The following is a 17,861-nucleotide window of genomic DNA, read 5'->3' on the forward strand; positions in this document are numbered from 1 at the left end:
AATAGGAATAATAATCATTACTTACCTTAGGTAAGTTATTAAATCTCATTGGATTTCCATTTCCTCATCTATAAATTATATTTATACGGATACTTGGCTTCTAGTATGGTTATGGGAATGTATGATTTAACATATGTAAAGTGTTTACAATATATTATTACCCTAATACATGGTAAGCATTATCACGTGTTTGCTATCTTTGCTATTTATCATTATTATTTTATTGTTGTTTATCTATTTCACCTTTGTGGAAGGGCAGGGAGGAGCTCATATGGCAAGTCCAAACAATGAAACAAATAGGCATTGGCTAGAATTTGAATTGCATGATGTAATACCAAGTCTCATTTCTAGGGCACTTTGAGAATCAACTATAAAGGGAGACAGGTAAAGAAGTGCTCAATTAATCTCTCAAGGAAGGAGAGACGTTAATGTCCTATATTCCATGGATACCCTGGATTGAATAGTCTTTAAAAAGTTGTAAAGAAATGGGTACAAAGTGATGCAGGACATCTGCAATTTGTACTTTCATTTTAGGAGAAATAAAACTTTTATTTGCTTCTATATGGCTATAGGCTCTTTGTAAACTTTTAAAAAATATTTTCCCTATTGTTTGTGTGTTTTATACCATAACACTTAAGCCACAGAGATTTGAAGAGAGTAGTCATTAATATATTTGTATTAAATGGATTTATATTTTAAAAATCCACAAATTAAATATAATTTTTACTCAGATTTCCTGATAATATTTAAAATGGAATAAAACTGACATAAATATGAACAAGTAAGCATTCTGAAATTTTTAAATCATATTTTCATTTTTTCATTTTTAATGTTAGTAATGCTATAGGAAGCAAAACATGATTTTCAATCTGATTTAGTCTTTTTAGCATTTTGTTTAAATAATTCAATATAAGCAATATTTTATTTCTTGCCTTTGAATTGTTTGCAGACAAAAATTTCATTTGAAAAGATGATATAAATTCTTATAGGTATTTTTTTGTTTCGAACTAAAAGCATTTTCTCTTTTTTTGTTTAAAATATTAAAAAATGGGAAAACTTTTGTTAAAAATTCTGTATGCTATAGTGTAAAATCTTCAGTTTGAACATAAAAAAAGAAAAAAGTACTAATAATTACTTTAATGCATTAGAAAGATGAGAGTGAGAGTTAAGTGTTTGTGACAGTTTTAGTACCATCCTATAAAGAGATTATTTCATGTCTACATATTACTAAGTATCCATATGGGAGTTAAAAATTTTGGTCTATCCTGCAAAAACAAAATAATTTGTTTCTATCATGCTGAACAACAGGATGTATGCAAAATATACTGAACAACAATATATTATTCATTTTATTCTCAATGATTTGACATTGTTAAATATACTTGTAAATTTGGGTTTTTGTATTAAAATGGGCAAAGGACAGATTAGGAAAAAGAAAATGTCACAGTGAATATCCCTAGCTACCTACTAAGAAGTGTAGTAAGTTGTGATGAAAAAAATTGATGACAATGAGTGGAGAGACTAGAGAAATAAATGAGTATCTATTCATTGTCATCCAGTATCTGTGCTGTTGTCCCGTTAGACTTTGGTTTAATAGCTTGACTCTGTTACTAATTTTTATTTTGTTTGTTCAGCTTAATTTCTTGAGATCATTTATCAGTTATGCCTGACTGTTGGAGGGAGATGGAACAAAATTTAATGAAGCCTCTTAATGTCTGGGACCTCCAAATTTAGAATGACAATAGTTTTCATTCTAAAAATTGAAGAGCTTAGTGTTTTATACTGTTAGATTTCCTCTTTAAAGCAATAGGCAGTCATTCCAATGAAGGAGTTTACTACCATCATTCATTAGTGTATGCTGAGCTCTGCAATGCCCTTTACTTTGTGGAAATTGGCAAAGATGTGCCATTTTGGACCAGAGAATAATTGGACCCAGTCACCTCCATTTCTCAAGGGAAATTAAATTCAGTGCACCAAATAAACCACTGTCATTTCCATTTTTTATAAAACTAAAAGTTTAAACTGACTCCTAAAGACTCTTGCAGCAATTATGTTCTGTAGTTACCACACAATATTCTAATTGTTGCATAAATTTTACTAGCATACCTTCAGTGGTGCCAAACATCACTAACATTTTGCAAATATGCCTGTAACATTTATTCCTTCATGAGATTTGGGAATTTGCCAGATTATGGGGGAAGGCAACATTACCACCCCAAGGAAGCCCAATATTTTCCTGACCTGTTCACTGTTGGGGATTACATGGCTATCTTACATAGCTGTGAAAATTCCTTGTATATATATGCTTATGCTTCAAATTAACTTTAAGAGTTGCTGCTCCTAATTCATATGTGGCAAGACATAAGACCAAAGCTTTATTTAGCTATATTTTAGATGTATTATATATTTAGAGAGAGAGACTATGTTAGATGCTAGACACTTACAGCTTTCTCATCACTCTGAACTCTGAAAAATTATTTCAAAATAATCGTTCTTCTTTGTTATATATACAAAAATTCTTTTCACAATCTCCCAACTATATAAATAGAATTTTATCAAAATTAAGAATTTTTTTCTTCATAAAATGTGTTAAAAAATGAAAAGTCAAGCCATAGACTAAGAGAAAATATTTGCCAATCACATACATAAAAAAGGACTTGTATAAAGAATATACGAATAGCTTTCAAAACTCAGTAATAAGAAAGCAGCTCAATTAAAAAGTGAGCAAAATCTTTAAATAGACACTTCATTAAAAAGATATGTGGATGTCAAATAAGCACATAGAGAGACGCTCATTATCATTCACCATTATAACAATGCAAATTAACATCTCAGTGAGGTTCCCCTACATACGTATTAGAATAGATATCAAATAAATAAATAAAAAGAAAATTAATAATATCAAGTACTGCCAGAGATGTGGAACAACTTGATATCTCTTACATTTCTGGTGGTTAATACAAAATGGTATAGCCACTTTGGAAAGAAGTTTGGTTGTTTCTTAACAAACTGATTATAAATTTACCATTCAATTTGGTAATCCATTTCTTAGGCATTTCACAAAGTAAGAAGAAAACTTGGGTTCACAAAGAAACCTATTTGAGATGTTTATGGAACTTTTGATATTGCTCTAAACTGGAAACAACTAATGAATGGATTAATAAAACAACAATAAATAAACTATGGCTGTAACCAAATACCATTCAGGAATAAATGGGAACAACTAAACAACAAGGAGGAATCTCTAGTGTTTTATGCTGTTTTCCTAAATGAAAGAAGCCAAACTCAAAGGGCTGCATATTGCATGATTCCAAGTATATGATATTCTTGAAGAATCAAACTTTAGAGAAAAGGGAGAGGGGTAAAGCTTGACCAATCTACTAGTTACCTATTGCTTAGTGACAAAATAGCAGCTTAAAACAAGAAGCTTTATAATCTCATAGTTTCCATGGATCATGGATCTGGGCACAGCTTAGATAAGAGTGCCTCTGACTCAAGATCTTTCAGGAGGTTGCACTTAAGCTGTCTGCAGGCTGCAGTGTCATCTGATGGCTCAACCTCAGGGTGGAGCCATTCACATGATTGTGGCAGGATTCAGTTCATTATAGCGATTGGACTGACGGTCTTCTTTCCTTGCTGTCTGTTTGTCAGTGGCCTCCCAAGTTCCCTGCCATATCTGCTCCTCCAAAAAGCAGCTCATAACATGGCAGTGGACTTCCCTCAGATGGACATGTGAGAATATGAGAGAGAGCACCCAAGACATGAGCCATACTCTTTTAATTACCTAGTATCAGAAGGGACATCCCATCATCTCTGCCAACTTCTAATCACTAAAGGAAGTTTCTGAATCCAGCCCACACTCAAAGGGAGGGAATTATACAAGGGCGTGAATACCAGGATGCAAGAATCACCGTGGGCCGTCTTAGAGGCTACCTATCATAGTCAGTCCTCTGGGCCCCCGTCCATCCAATGTACCATCTCTGCTACATTCTAAACATACTTACTTCTCCCAAGGTCTCCAAAAGTCTCAACACATTACATTATCAACTCAAAGCCTATTATCTCATCATCTGTATCAGGAAGCCATTTTAGAGACTGCAAACCATGACCACAGAGGGACATGGGAGAATTTTCTAGGTGATGAAACTGTTCTGTGTCTTGATTGTGACAGTAGTTATGCAGCTGTATTTGTCAATTACTAAAAAGGATGGATTTAACTCTATGTCAATTATACCATAAAAAAATAGATTGGAAAAAAGTTCACCTCAAGAATGCAACAGACACAGACATAAAAGCATATATTAAATTTTGGCCTAATGTATTGAACAATCAGTCAATGAATTAATCCAATGTATTTATATAAAGTCACATATTTGGTATTTCAAAGGATCATATTTTTTTCTAATTCCATTATTTAAAAGACCATAATAATATACCAAATGCATTTATAACCCATAATTTGCTTATGGGAAAATAAAACTTGAAAGAAGCTTATTCTGAATAATAAGTTTCCTTTCCTCTTTAGTATTATCTATTAAATGCATTTTTACAATCACTTTAGATAATAATTTACTTCAAATAAGTCAAACACAGACTGTGAAAAAAAATCCCATATTCTTTCTTGTTTTTCACATTTCTGCAAAGTGACAGAGGTAAGGCAGTAGGATCTAGTTACTGTACCCTGTTTAGACAGCTGTAGTTCATTTAATGAAGGCTTGTGTTTCACACAGGTTGTGATAGGAAGTAAATGCTTTTCAAACAATTAAAGAGACATGACTTTAACCTCCACCTTTGTGGATCCTTTATTCCACTATTTTGCTTCCGTAGCAGTAATAAGGTAGCAGTTCACATGTATATTATTCATCCTCTAGTGAACTCATTAGGTAGATACATTAGGATGAAAATTTTTAAACAAATCCTGGAAGGTCCAACTAAATGGACAATGTTTTTATTGGTAATGAAGGTCTATAAGTAATAGATAATGAAACATTTGCTAATGGATATGATCTAAAGAGTAAATAGTGCTTAGATTACTTTAAGGGCTTCTGAAAATTGGGGAGATTAATCAAAATTTTTACACCTTAATTAATTTCCACACACTATCTAAAGATGTGAAGTCCCATAGGATTCCTTCTATAACTGTAACAAATTATTCTGCCATGTACTTTAACTGTTAGTAAATGGCGAATGCAAAAACCAGCGCTGTAATATTTCCATACTCACGTCCACCATTCAGTTCCCATACATGCAAGTCTAAAAGATTTAATTTCTAACTGGTACTGGCAAGGAGATAATGATCACATCATATGGTGAGTTTTATCTCCAGGTTTTGGAGCAAAAAAATTAAATATGAGTTATTTTAGCTTAGAACATAGCTTTGTGTTGTTTGTTTTTTTGTGTGTTTGAGAAGAGGATAATGTAGGATTTTGGTCTGAGATTCTGCAAAGAAATGAAAAATATAGAAAGAATAGAAAATGCAAACTCATTCTATTCTGTTACATCTATTTAGGAAGTCATTACAGTGTGTATGAAGCACAAGACCAGTATAAGGACAATCTGTATTATTGTTTGATGAAAATGAAGAGCTTTTTAAAATCTTTTTTTATTATGAGGACAAATAGTGACTATGTGGGACAATTTTAAAAATGGTATAGTCTCTGTGAGATATGGGAAGAATTTTATTTAACCATTAGCTAATACATACTTGTAAATAAGATGAAAAATTAAACCTTAGGAAGAAATATTACTCTGACTCTTATTCCAAGTCCACTTAAATATTCAGATTTTGACTCTACTCATTAAGGTCATCAGGAAAGAATATTATGTAATGCTTCATTCTGAAATTTATGTACCAATTTTTTCTTCCACTGGAGATTTTCTTTAATTAGAAATATGTTATCACATACTAAAAAATCATCACTAGCCACTGGCAAGATTGTTGCAATATTACCAGCTAGCTTTTATGATCTGTCACATTGTAATATGTTAGCAAAGTGTAAATTTTGGTTATTTCAGTTGGCTGGAGGCATTTAATTATGTCTTATATACTACATATATATTTATTGGCTATGCTTCAATCTTTTATTTGTTTATAATTTATACCCTGCCTGCCTCCAAAAATGATTTGAAGCAGCTTATTTTAATTATAATTATATTGGCTAGCTCTTTCAGAGATGTCCCAGATTTTTCTTCCCTCTCAAAAGAGTAGCATGTGTAACTGAAAATAGAAGTTCCTTTGTTCTTATTCTCATGGCTCATTTCAAATTACGTGTTTTTCAGAGATTAATATTATGTGGGCTGGACACCAAACACACCACAGTTCTGAATACTACAACTTATCCACAGCACTGAGACAATCTATCCTCCAGATATATACTTCCTGGGTAAGTTGTATGAAATTGAACAAATGTGATTGTATGATTCTCAACTGTTTGTATTTCCTACCAGTAAACTAAGAGAAGGTATTGTATTTAAATGCTTCTTTATCCTTTGTACAGCCATACACACATGAAACAAATGTTTTCCAAAAGTCTTTTCCTTTGACCCAAAACACTGTGAGTACACAGCAAGGTGAGAAAGTGGCTGCTTAGTTTTTTTATTTACTGTCAACTAGGAAGGTAGTGTGTAAGCAATTTATCTCAATTCAAATATTTGCCAATGAAGATTTCATTAAAGAAATTAAAAAGCAGGTTTTAGAAATTTATTCTCATTTCCACACGCCCATGTAAGCCCCATGTAAAATCTGCCTGAATCCTTGGCTTTGTGTAGTCTTATTAGAGCTACTAGTATGATGGTCAACAACCAGAAAATATGCCTCAAAAATATCTTCACACAGGAAAATTCCAAGAATAATGGACACCAGAAATAGCTACAAGTTCCGAGGTTCTTTCTGACTCACTGGGCAACCTTGATCCTTTGGTAATATTCTTATTCTGTGATTGCCCCTACTTAGCTCTTCCTGACTTTTCAAAATACCTGAGGCTGAAAAATCAATATTGAGCAGTGAGCTAAATGTCAGAGTTATTTACCTCTAAAGGTAGTCAATCAAGAAACTATTTATTACTTAGAAATTATAATAATTGTAAACATTTGTATGGTTTTTTTTTTTTGCAGTTTTCTGAATATTTTATTTATTGGGTAATTTATGTAGGCTGGACAATCTTCTAATATCTCTTTTTTAATTAACTCATTTAATCTTCATGACAACCTTAAGAGACAGGTACTATGATAGCTCTCATTTTTAAAATGAGGAGACTGAGATCATAGTTCAAAGTCACACAACTAGTAAGGCAAAGAGTAAAAATTGAAGCTAGGCAGACTGGCCCCTGTGTCCCTGAGCTTAACCTGTATAATATACTACATTCTCATCTATGTGCCTTTATATTGTTTATCACTTATTTTGTTTCATTTGATCTTCATAAATGTGTCCATATTATCCTTAATCTAATATTACCACCAGAGAACTGAAGATCACATAGGTTATTATACAGATAGTAAGTAGCAAAACCAGAGACTAGACACCTGGTGCTTCATAACCAATAGAAAAATATATAGGCTTGTGTGCTAACCCAAAGAGCAGCATAGGCAACATAAATCTATGAGCCAAAGATGGTACTTATGTTTTTCTTTTAAAAGAAAAGTTTTCTTTTAAAAGAAATTAGCTTCCTGCTCTCTACCACCATATCTATATACCAGAGATACATTTCTAAGCATTAGAAGTAGAAGAGAACAGAAGTTATTTTCATCTTCTTTAGCTTATGCTGGAACTCTGCATAATTAAAGGGGAGAGAAAGCACTGCCACTTTCACAGCTCTGTTACTCAAGCCTGGACTAGAGTTCCAGGGCTTATTGAGGGAGAGAGGGACACTGTCAACTTCCCTTAAGAAATAGCTGTGTTAATATGATATTTTTAATCCTGTGCAGAATAGACTGAATATATTTCTGATTGAAATAATAATCTGGAAAATCTTTACTTTCTCCTGACTTAACATATTTTTCCTTACATTAGGATAACTTAATTTCTAGTAGTGCCATTCTATGAAGAAAAAGCCTCCTAGAACGGATGGAGTTGTGTTGGAAACTCCATCAGGGAATTAGATGCAGTTAATGAATAAATTACCTGAGAGGTTATCACAGGAAAATTGTTACCATAGTGACACAGATTTCAGCACTAGAAGAAGTCTTGAAGATTATGTATTTAAATCATCTATTTTACAGACCCTACACATATACACACATACACAAAGAATCTTAAAAGGAGTCTACTGCATCATACAAGTTTGGTATTGAAACCATATTTCTGATTCCAGATTTAATCTAATCTCTGTCTTTGTTTCAAGTGAGTCATTCTCCTTTTAAGTTAATGCATTAAATTGCAAATCGATGAAAATCTAAGTGAAATGCAGGTTCACCCCTGTCTTAGTGTCAGAGTAATTTCCTTTTAGAACCTTCTGCTCCCAAATGTGCTAAATAAGGTAAAGAGCATTGGGGATGTATCAGAAAATGCTAATTTTTTTTTGGAAGGGGCTTGTTGGATAGGGAATGAAAGGTAGGGATTGTAGGTCAGCCTGGATTCTTGACTAGCATTTCTAGGTCACTTTAGAATACAGAATAGGTAGTTTAAGGGTCTGTACTGGTTAACATTCTGTAACGGGCCTTTCTAGACATTAAAATCAAAGAGTGAACTTAAGTTCTCTTCATTTTCTTTGAATCTCTTATGAGAGTCTCTTCATCAACACTGTTACATGCAGCATATAACTTGGCAGTTACCAAGGTAACAATGTATTTTAGAATGGATAATAAATGAGTCATGTCTTTGATGAGAAAATTGATTTGTGAAATACAAAGTAAAATTCATCTCACAGTGCTTTGATATCGCTATGATAATTGTGGTAGCATTCCTGTCACTTAAAAAATAAAGATAATAATTCAAATTTCAAGAATCTCTAATCATGCTATTTAATTTTGTAAACAATTTTAAACCTAAATTTAAAGATTATCCATCCAAAGGAGTCAGCAATTGATGGAGTGCCATTTCAAGTAAGATTTATTTAACTATAGGGTGCAATATATGGTTTTATGTGCCACTTCAACTTTGATTAGTCATATTCATTAATGTAACACCTTTAAGATGATATTTTCTCTACTCTGTAAATAATAATAAAATGTGACTAGACCCATGTATATTATGTAATATATAACAGTGTCAGTATTAACATTTCAATTCTTTCCTATATTTTAGATCAAAACACTGTATGCTAAAATTTAATATTAAAAACACAATCAGGTGCTCAAAGAGCAAAAACAGTGGTGATATGTCAAAGGGGCACAGGAATCAACCTGACGGAGTCCCTAAGTGGACAAAACTGGAAAAATTTTAATGACAAAATACATATTATAATATTAGATTATAATCCAAAGCATAAAATAAATACCTTAGAGCATAGTCCATACCAATATAAATAAATAAAGCAAATGAATAAATAGGAGAGAAGAGACAACTCTCCTTAAAGAATTGCAAGTATTTATGCAGATCCTCTCCCCTCCAGGAAATGGAGCTTTACCCCTACTGCTCTGGGAATGTAGGCTGTGCTTAATGACTCTTTTCCAAGGACCAGAGCATGGGAAGGGGCTGAAAGGTAGGACAGGAGGAGGTGGAGGGGAGTAACTTTACAGGGGAGAAACTGGGTGACCAGGGCCTCTCCTGTGAAATTCGTGAGTCAAGAGTCATGCTCGTAGCATAGGTCCTCATTAGGGTGTGGTGAGATGGGCACTTCACCTCTGTGGTTTTCCTCCAAAACCCAATCCCAGGCCAACCATGAGAAAAAACATGAGCCAAACCCAAATTGTGTGACATTCCACAAAACGCCTGACCAGTACTCCTCGAAACTGTAAAGGCCACAAAGCACAAGAGCATCTGGGGCTGTCAAGGACAGAGGAGGCTACGGAGGCAGCATGACTGAATGTCATGTAGCTTCTTGGGTGGGATCCTAGAACAGAAAAAGGCGGACAGTAGGAAAAAAATAATGAATTTCAAGTAAAGTGTGGAACTTAATTAATAGTAATATACCATTGTGATTTCTTATTTGTGACAGATGTGGCATGGTACTGCAAGATGACAGCAGTATCTTGTGTAGGGTAAAGGGTATATGGCAGCACTCTGTGAAATCTTTGCAACCCTTCTGTATGTCTAAAACAATCATAAAATAAATCGTGTATTTTTAAAAATACAATTGTGTGGACGTACTTGCATTCTTGGACTCAAAGCCACCACAGCTTACAATTACCTACACTAGAACAAGAATTAGGACTAGCTGTTAGCAACAACATTGACTGCCCCCCAGTCAATGGGGACATCATAAAGAGCAATGACAGTTCTTCTAAAAGAACTCTTCATTTTTCTGTTCTTAATCTCTTAATTCATCCTCCACAGTTAACTTTCCAGACCAAAACTCTGATGAAGCTAAATTCCTCTACAGCGTTGAGAAAAGAATCTAAACTTCCTATCACATGTAGATCTCTGCAAGGTCTGGCACCGCTTCTCTCTCCGATCTCATCTGCCACACTCTTTCAGTCTCACCCTCTATCTAATTTAGCAGTTTATCTTCAATTCTCTAAATCAACTGTATCATAATGTCTTGAGAATACATCATAATGCTGCTCTTTTTGCCTGGAAAAATCTTTTCCCTTTCCCTCCAATTTTTGTTTTCCTCAAGATTCAGTTCATTCCTCTCTTTCATTTGCCCTCCTAACTATGCCCACTTCTCTTTTGTTCTCCCATAAAACCTTTGCATATCTCTATTATAGAATTTATTGTTTTGCGTTATGGTCTTTTGTACAAGCCTGCCCACTTTAAGAGAAACGAATCTAGGTATGGTTAATTCACTGCTATATCCTTCATATATTCAGTGCCTGATGCAGAGTCAATATTTAATAAATGTGCATTATTACATGAATGACTAAAAGAAGTTTTATAGTTGTCAAAATAAATGTGGCAAAGGAAATATTTTGCTAATTAACTTTGATAAGGCTAATGTGCAACTGATAATGATACAATGTATAAAACAAATTAAATGTAAACATTCTTAATTTTGTAGATCCCCCAGGAAGAAGAGTACGGGGTGCATAACATTTGCTTCTTGTAATAAATGATATTTTGGCATATTTTTTCATATATGAAGCCAGTACTGAATGAGAAATTATAAGCCATCTGCAATCAAAGAGCTGAGTATTTCTCTTAAAAACATATTAAATTAATGATAATACATTCAGTTTTAATGACAGAAGAAGAGTTAAATTTTTTTAGCTCTGATATATCTCTAAATCATTAAAATTGTTTTGTTTTCTAATCTGGTATAGAAATTAATTATAAAAGAATTAACAAATTATATTTATATCATGTTAGCAATTTAATGAAGCAAATTTTACTCACCATCATAGGAGTGAAATATAGTTTTAACATTTAATGATAAAACAACTTTATTACCGTAAGTTAGATGACATGTGAATAAATGATTATGAACATTATATATATATTTAGTATATTCAGGAAATAATAAAGAACAATTGCCTAGGAATAAATAAACCTGAGCCCCAGCCCTAGCTGAGTTATTAACCAGCTTTTTCACTGTGAGCAAATCAATCAGTCCCTCAGTCTGGGTGAACACATCAAATGGATCTCTTAATATTTGCTTTGCCTTTTAGTATGGGTATTTTGAAGATCACCTTAAATAATGAGTATGTAAATCCTTTTAAATATATCAAGTATTATTCACATGTAAGATACTGTTTTTATATTACATATAAGAATGTCGAGGCAACTTCAGTGAAATCTTAGATTTTTTATTACATAATATTCCCTGCCAAACTACATAAGCAAAGTCTGTTTTTCAAATTGCAGCAGTTGGAGTGACATAAAGGCAAATGTGAACAAATAAAGGCATAAGAGACTAGCAACTTTGGTGTAATACATTTGAGTGTGCTAGGGACAAAATTCTTATAACTCTAACTCTACGTCACAGAAGGAAATCATGCCTTGAACCCCCTGCCATGAAGTAAAGAAACAAAACTCTGACGACCTTGTCTCAAAACTCCAAGGCATCCCTTCTCCACCCCTCACCACCAATTAAAGACAGCTAATGAGACAAAGCTTATGTCCACATATTATATAAATGACACCTTCTGCCAGTTTGAGTCTTTATCAGTCTTGGAGTCTCAATTCTACCATGAGTCAGGAAAATGGAATTATTTTGAAGTTTACCAGGACATTTTGAAGTGTTTTAAAAATAAAATTATTCTCTGATTTTTTATACTTTACAGAAATCTTATAGTTATTTGCAGTCCTTATAATGAAGGGGAAATAAGGGAAGCAAATTGAGGAACTTGAAATAAAACAGTATTATAACTTAAAAAAAAAAAACAATTGGCTGAAATATTCAACCCTCTTTACATGTTATTGTTTTAAGAAATGCACCCACTCATTTGTTCCATACACACTCTTGCCTGGCAGGATCTATCACTGTTGGGAGATCAGGCGTACAAAGATAAGTAAAACATGGATTTCTGTTCACAACGTGCTCATTTTCCTTGAAGGGATTCAACAAGGTAAATAGCCAACTGTAATACAGTTTGGTGAAATTTTAGAAAGTGGTGTTTGCACTGGGAACTGGAGTGGGTCATGGAATGTATTACAGAAGAAAAGATGCTCAAGCTAAATCTTGAATATACTTTTGCCATGAATGAATGAATGAGTTTGGAAATGGAATATCAGAGCAAAGGACCAATGTCAGTGTAAATGGAAAATTATGATATTTTTAGGAAATAGCAACTAAAATGTTTGGTATGAATATGGCTGGAATATTAGATGTGTGAGAACGTGGAATGGGGTAAAGGAAAATGAGTAAGAAGAGTGAAATGGATTGAAAAGCTAGGCCTATGTTACTTAAAATAAGGTCTCTCTAAATAGGAACACAAATATTGCAAACATTTAAGAAGATATGTTTTAAAGACAGAGATCAGTATTCTCTCCCTGCAATCAGAGCATATGCGTCTCTGTGTAATCATGCACTTGAGGAGTATGGGACATGGTACTTAATTCTTCACTGTTTAGTTTCCCAATTGTGAAAAGAAATACTAATAAGTATTTTGATATTTCCCTCAATTAATATTATAAAAATAATGAAGATCTTAGACATATAGACACTGAGAATGTTAAAATAGTTTGTCTACTAAAATGCATGATAAGTGAATCCTAGGGCTCAAAAGAAATTTTTGTCATTTTTTCAAAATAATTATACACCTAACGTTCAGCCATTTTGCTGAGCAGCTCTCTCAGCTCAACCTCATAGATAACTCTCCTCCCTCATCCCTTGATTTTTCTCCCAGATTGCCATCCCTTCCCTGGTTCACGTCCTACCTCAACTGACTTAAGCTACTTAAGTTCCATGACTCTCTGGCAAGCACAGGCTGCCCACATCCTTTTGTTTTATTTGCCCTTAAATCCCCAAGTCGTGCACGGATCCGGTCATCTGCCGTCTCCACTCCCACACCCAGGCTGCTGAGTCTTAGGTGTCTTCCAGAACCAGCTGGCCAGTATGGTGCCCCTCCGGGTATGGTTTCCAGACACTGCTGAACCCTCAGTGATGCTCACCAAGTCGTAAACATGAGCCTGCTCCATTGCCTGCCCCCCTACCTTGCTGATGACTTTCTGGAATTCAGCAGTGTTCTAAAAATCTCCTCTCCACTGCTGCCCCTTTCTGGCAACCAACAAGCCTATATAAAAATCACTGAAATCTATGTGTTTTTCAGGTTTTCCCTCTCTCTAATTCCTGCTCACATATCTTCAATAAGGCTTGTGAATAAGTGCATAGGTTTTAAGAAATGTAAGAAAGTGTTTAAGAAATACTCTAGTCTTGTAGGAGGTGTTCTCTGCTCTTTGGTAGGTCTAATAATTAATTTGGTGATATTGCTCTTACACTATTTCCTCTCCTAGGTTTTGCCCCATCAGCTACTCTTGGCATTTGTTCCTCTTCTTTCAACGGTCTCCTTCTGAATATATCACAATTCAAGTCTCTCACATCTTAAAAATATAAACAAAATTCCCTTTTTAATTCTAGTGTTCTACTCAAGGAATACCTCCACCTTTTCCTTCCTTGTTAGCAGAAAAAGACAGAAATATGTGACCTCTACTTCTATTTCATTATCTCCTCTGATTGACTCTTTTACTTATTGAGATCTGGATTCCATGTCTATTGCTCCTCTGACCCATGCTTTCAAATCCAATGTCATTATTCAATACCTGTCTTATGTTACTTGAACGCTCATTGGGAGTCATCTATTCCTTTTAAAAAAAATCTGTCATTTTTCTCTGGTGGCACTTTAGTACTGGATCTTTCCTACCTCTGAGACTATTCTGTTTCAACATAATTTTCTACCCCTCTTATGGCATCTTTGTCTGTTCTTTTCCCTCTGTGGACATACCTGTCGGTTCAAATACAATTGATGTATCTGTGACACTCATACTTACAAATTCCACCCAGACTGCTGTCAGATTCCAGACGCACATTTCCAACTGCTCAACAACTCCCCTGGCTCATCCCTCAAGAACTCAAATGCAGCATCCCCCAAGTTGAACTATATAACCTATTCTTTCTCCTTTTCCTCTGTCTTGGTGAACAGTATCACCCAACAGACAATCATCTAAGCCAGATTCCTGGTTGTCATCTGATACCCTTCTGTCCCTCCTAAATCTAAATAATTCCCTAAATAATTGTCTTTTTTCCTATTCTGCCTCTCCTTCACCATGGCAACTACTTTAGTAAAAAGTGCATCATTTGTCCCTGAGTTATTGAAATAAGTTCCAAACTTATTTTTGTATTTTCCACATGATTAAAAATCCCTAATGGCTCCTTCTTGACCTAGGATAAATCCAATCTCCTTAGAATTGCATTAAAAGGTTCTACCTCCCTAATTTGACCAATGTCTAAATTATCTTCTTATAGTTGGGGAAGTCACAGACCCACTGGATACACCCTGATACAAGCTGTGGATCATTTGTTCAGAATAATGCATGCCTCCCCTCATGCACACCAGCTTACACGTTGTTGTAGTGTCATCAGACTCCCCAGGTTCTGTCCAAGAATCCCAGGGTCCAGTCTGAATTCTTGCCACACCACTTTCCAACAAATGCCAAAGTTCTTGCAGTTCTCTCTTAATACCATGCTGTTTCTTGCTTCATGATTCACACAACTTCTGCTTGCTCCCTTCACTTGGTGAACGAATTAAAATCTGCTCTCCTTCTATCTTGTTGTGGAAAGGTCAGTTTTGGTCCTATCCTCATTCTCTCATCCCACATATAGGTCTAGCTTATTCTTTCCTTAATGATCCGATGCGTGGACTTCTATCATAAGATAATAAAGCAACCCAACATAGACAGTGTAATTTAAGGGTAAAGTCCCCCAAGTCATAATTACGTGGGCTTGAATGTACAACAGAAATGGACATATTTAGTAAAAAGTAAAATGTGCCCTGACTGAGATGCTGAGAGGTACTCTGAGTTTAAAGAGGTATTTCTTCTGAAAAACCTTATTGTCATTTGAGATTTTATGTTGGGAAAGACATTTAAATTGGTTTTAAAAACTACAGGGAAACGGACTTGGCCCAGTGGTTAGGGCGTCTGTCTACCACATGGGAGGTCCGCGGTTCAAACCCCAGGCCTCCTTGACCTGTGTGGAGCTGGCCCATGTGCTGTGCTGATGCGCGCGAGGAGTGCCCTGCCATGCAGGGGTGTCCCTCGCTCAGGGGAGCCCCACGCGCAAGGAGTGCACCCGTAAGGAGAGCCACCCAGCGTGAAAGAAAGTGCAGCCTACCCAGGAATGGCGCCACCCACACTTCCCGTGCTGCTGACCACAACAGAAGCGGACAAGGAAAGAAACAAGATGCAGCAAATAGACACAGAGAACAGACAACCGGGGGAGGGGGGGAATTAAATAAAATAAAATAAATCTTTAAAAAAAAAAACTGCAGAGGATTAGGGAATGCAAAGATCAGAGGAAAGAGGAAGATGAATGAATGTTCTCAAATCTGGACCACATTTCCTAACCTACTCCCAATTTTAGAAATTTAGAAACTTGATTATCATTAGACTCTTTTTATAAAACTGTATCAGTAATGGAATTAACTTCTGTGTGACTCATGTGAATTAGTTCTTGAACTATATCTTTAGTACTCATTAGAAATGTGATTATTTAGAATTCATGGTAAGCTCAACTTTCTAATATTATATTTACTGATTTATAGGATTTGAGATATTGTTTCATAAAATATGATTTTTAGGAAGCCTTATCTTATGGGAAAATCAAGAAAGTATTCTATGGGCGCATAGGGTTGTGATTCACATTATCATAGTAAAGGCTCAGAGAAGTCCAGCAATAAAGAAAACTTGGTTAACTTACCACTTTACAGGAGCACGTTTCCATAACATTCATTATTATCTCCAGGAACTATTTCTTCGCACTTTGGGACATTGTAAGGAATTGTAACTATTCATCTTACATGTACTCTCTTTTCAAACAAAACTATTTATTAAGCATCCAAGATAAATTGTTTTACATTTTTGCTCACATCACAAAGAGGAGATTTGAAACATCACTTGGCTTAAAGCACTTAAATTTTAGTCCGTATATTTGTTGCAAGGATTTGTACTAACATTTTGTAAGAATTATTTGAATGTGTTACCAAAAAATCAAAGTATCACAGATATTTTGGAAACAAACAAAAAGAAGATTTGAGTTATTCAAATAAAATATTTCTTTACTATAGGTAAATAAGAAAGGATGGTTGATTTTCAAATGGTTTTCCTTTTTCCCTTTCATTTGAGGAAACTGAAGCCTAGAGAAGCTAAAGAACACACTGTAATTACCTAAGGAGTCTGTGGTAGAAATAAGGGTTAGAAATGGATCTCTTGAATATTCTTTCGTTGCTTGTTAATCTAATCCATTGCTTAATAATCCATTTATAAATTTAAAAAAACTGACCCTGCTTGTCATTACAGTTGAATCTTTTCATGACTTAAGTTTAGAAACAAAAACCAGAAGTTTTTATGTAAATGACCAATTTCAAATGAATAGTCATTATTAAAATTGCTGAAATGACATTTTGCTTAATTGAGGAAAAAAACTTTGAAATAATTTAGAAGTAAAATAATATTCAGAAGAAAAATTTTAAATAGTTGTTTAGAAATATGGACACTGCAAAATCAGAAATATAAAGTATAATTCGGATTCTTCTTAGTCTTCTTTAGTTATTTAGCTTTCCATTAATAAAATATTTACTTCCAACATGAAACCACTCTCGGGCATCAAAGTCATTAGGAAAACACAGCAGATTGTGTTTATTAGTTGATTCTAACCAGTTCTGTGGTTTAAGCATAAGTTGTTTTTCCAAGGCAGAGGCATTTCCATCTGTTAGGAAATGTGGACCTTTAAAATTTGTTTCCACTGTAGCTCCATATCATAGCTTGTTCCTTGATAATTTTTAAAGAAAATTTTAGGATCTATGCTACCCTCAATCAATCATATAAAAATAAGTTTAAAAGGGAAAATATGTTCTTCTCTCCTCTCCTTTGTCAAGTTATTTTCTTTCGTTATATTCTTATTATTGAAAAAGCCAGATAATATGTCAAGATGTAAAGACACACCTACATTTCTTTTAGTTAATGAAAGTGAGGATTTTTGTGGGGAAAAAAGAACACTTTTTTTACTTCAGGGAATACGTCCAACCTTTTTGAGATTAAGAAAACACACACCACATATGATATTTTTACTATGCAGTATTAAATATGAAATTGAAGTCCAGTGGACTTA

The 17,861-nt window shown here is 34.3% G+C and overlaps 1 protein-coding gene across 2 annotated transcripts in view; it reads left to right on the forward strand.

Annotated features, from left to right (window-relative positions):
• AGMO (alkylglycerol monooxygenase) overlaps positions 1-17,861 on the forward strand; it is a 371,907-nt gene that overhangs the window by 126,127 nt on the left and 227,919 nt on the right. For both annotated transcript variants that reach the window (XM_058296924.2, XM_058296925.2), the window contains exon 4: positions 6,280-6,383. In XM_058296924.2, the coding sequence (XP_058152907.1) occupies positions 6,280-6,383 (104 nt within the window). The remainder of the gene's footprint in view (positions 1-6,279; positions 6,384-17,861) is intronic.

The sequence above is a fragment of the Dasypus novemcinctus genome, chromosome 5, assembly GCF_030445035.2.
Source record: "Dasypus novemcinctus isolate mDasNov1 chromosome 5, mDasNov1.1.hap2, whole genome shotgun sequence".
In the NCBI taxonomy this organism is placed as follows: domain Eukaryota; kingdom Metazoa; phylum Chordata; class Mammalia; order Cingulata; family Dasypodidae; genus Dasypus; species Dasypus novemcinctus.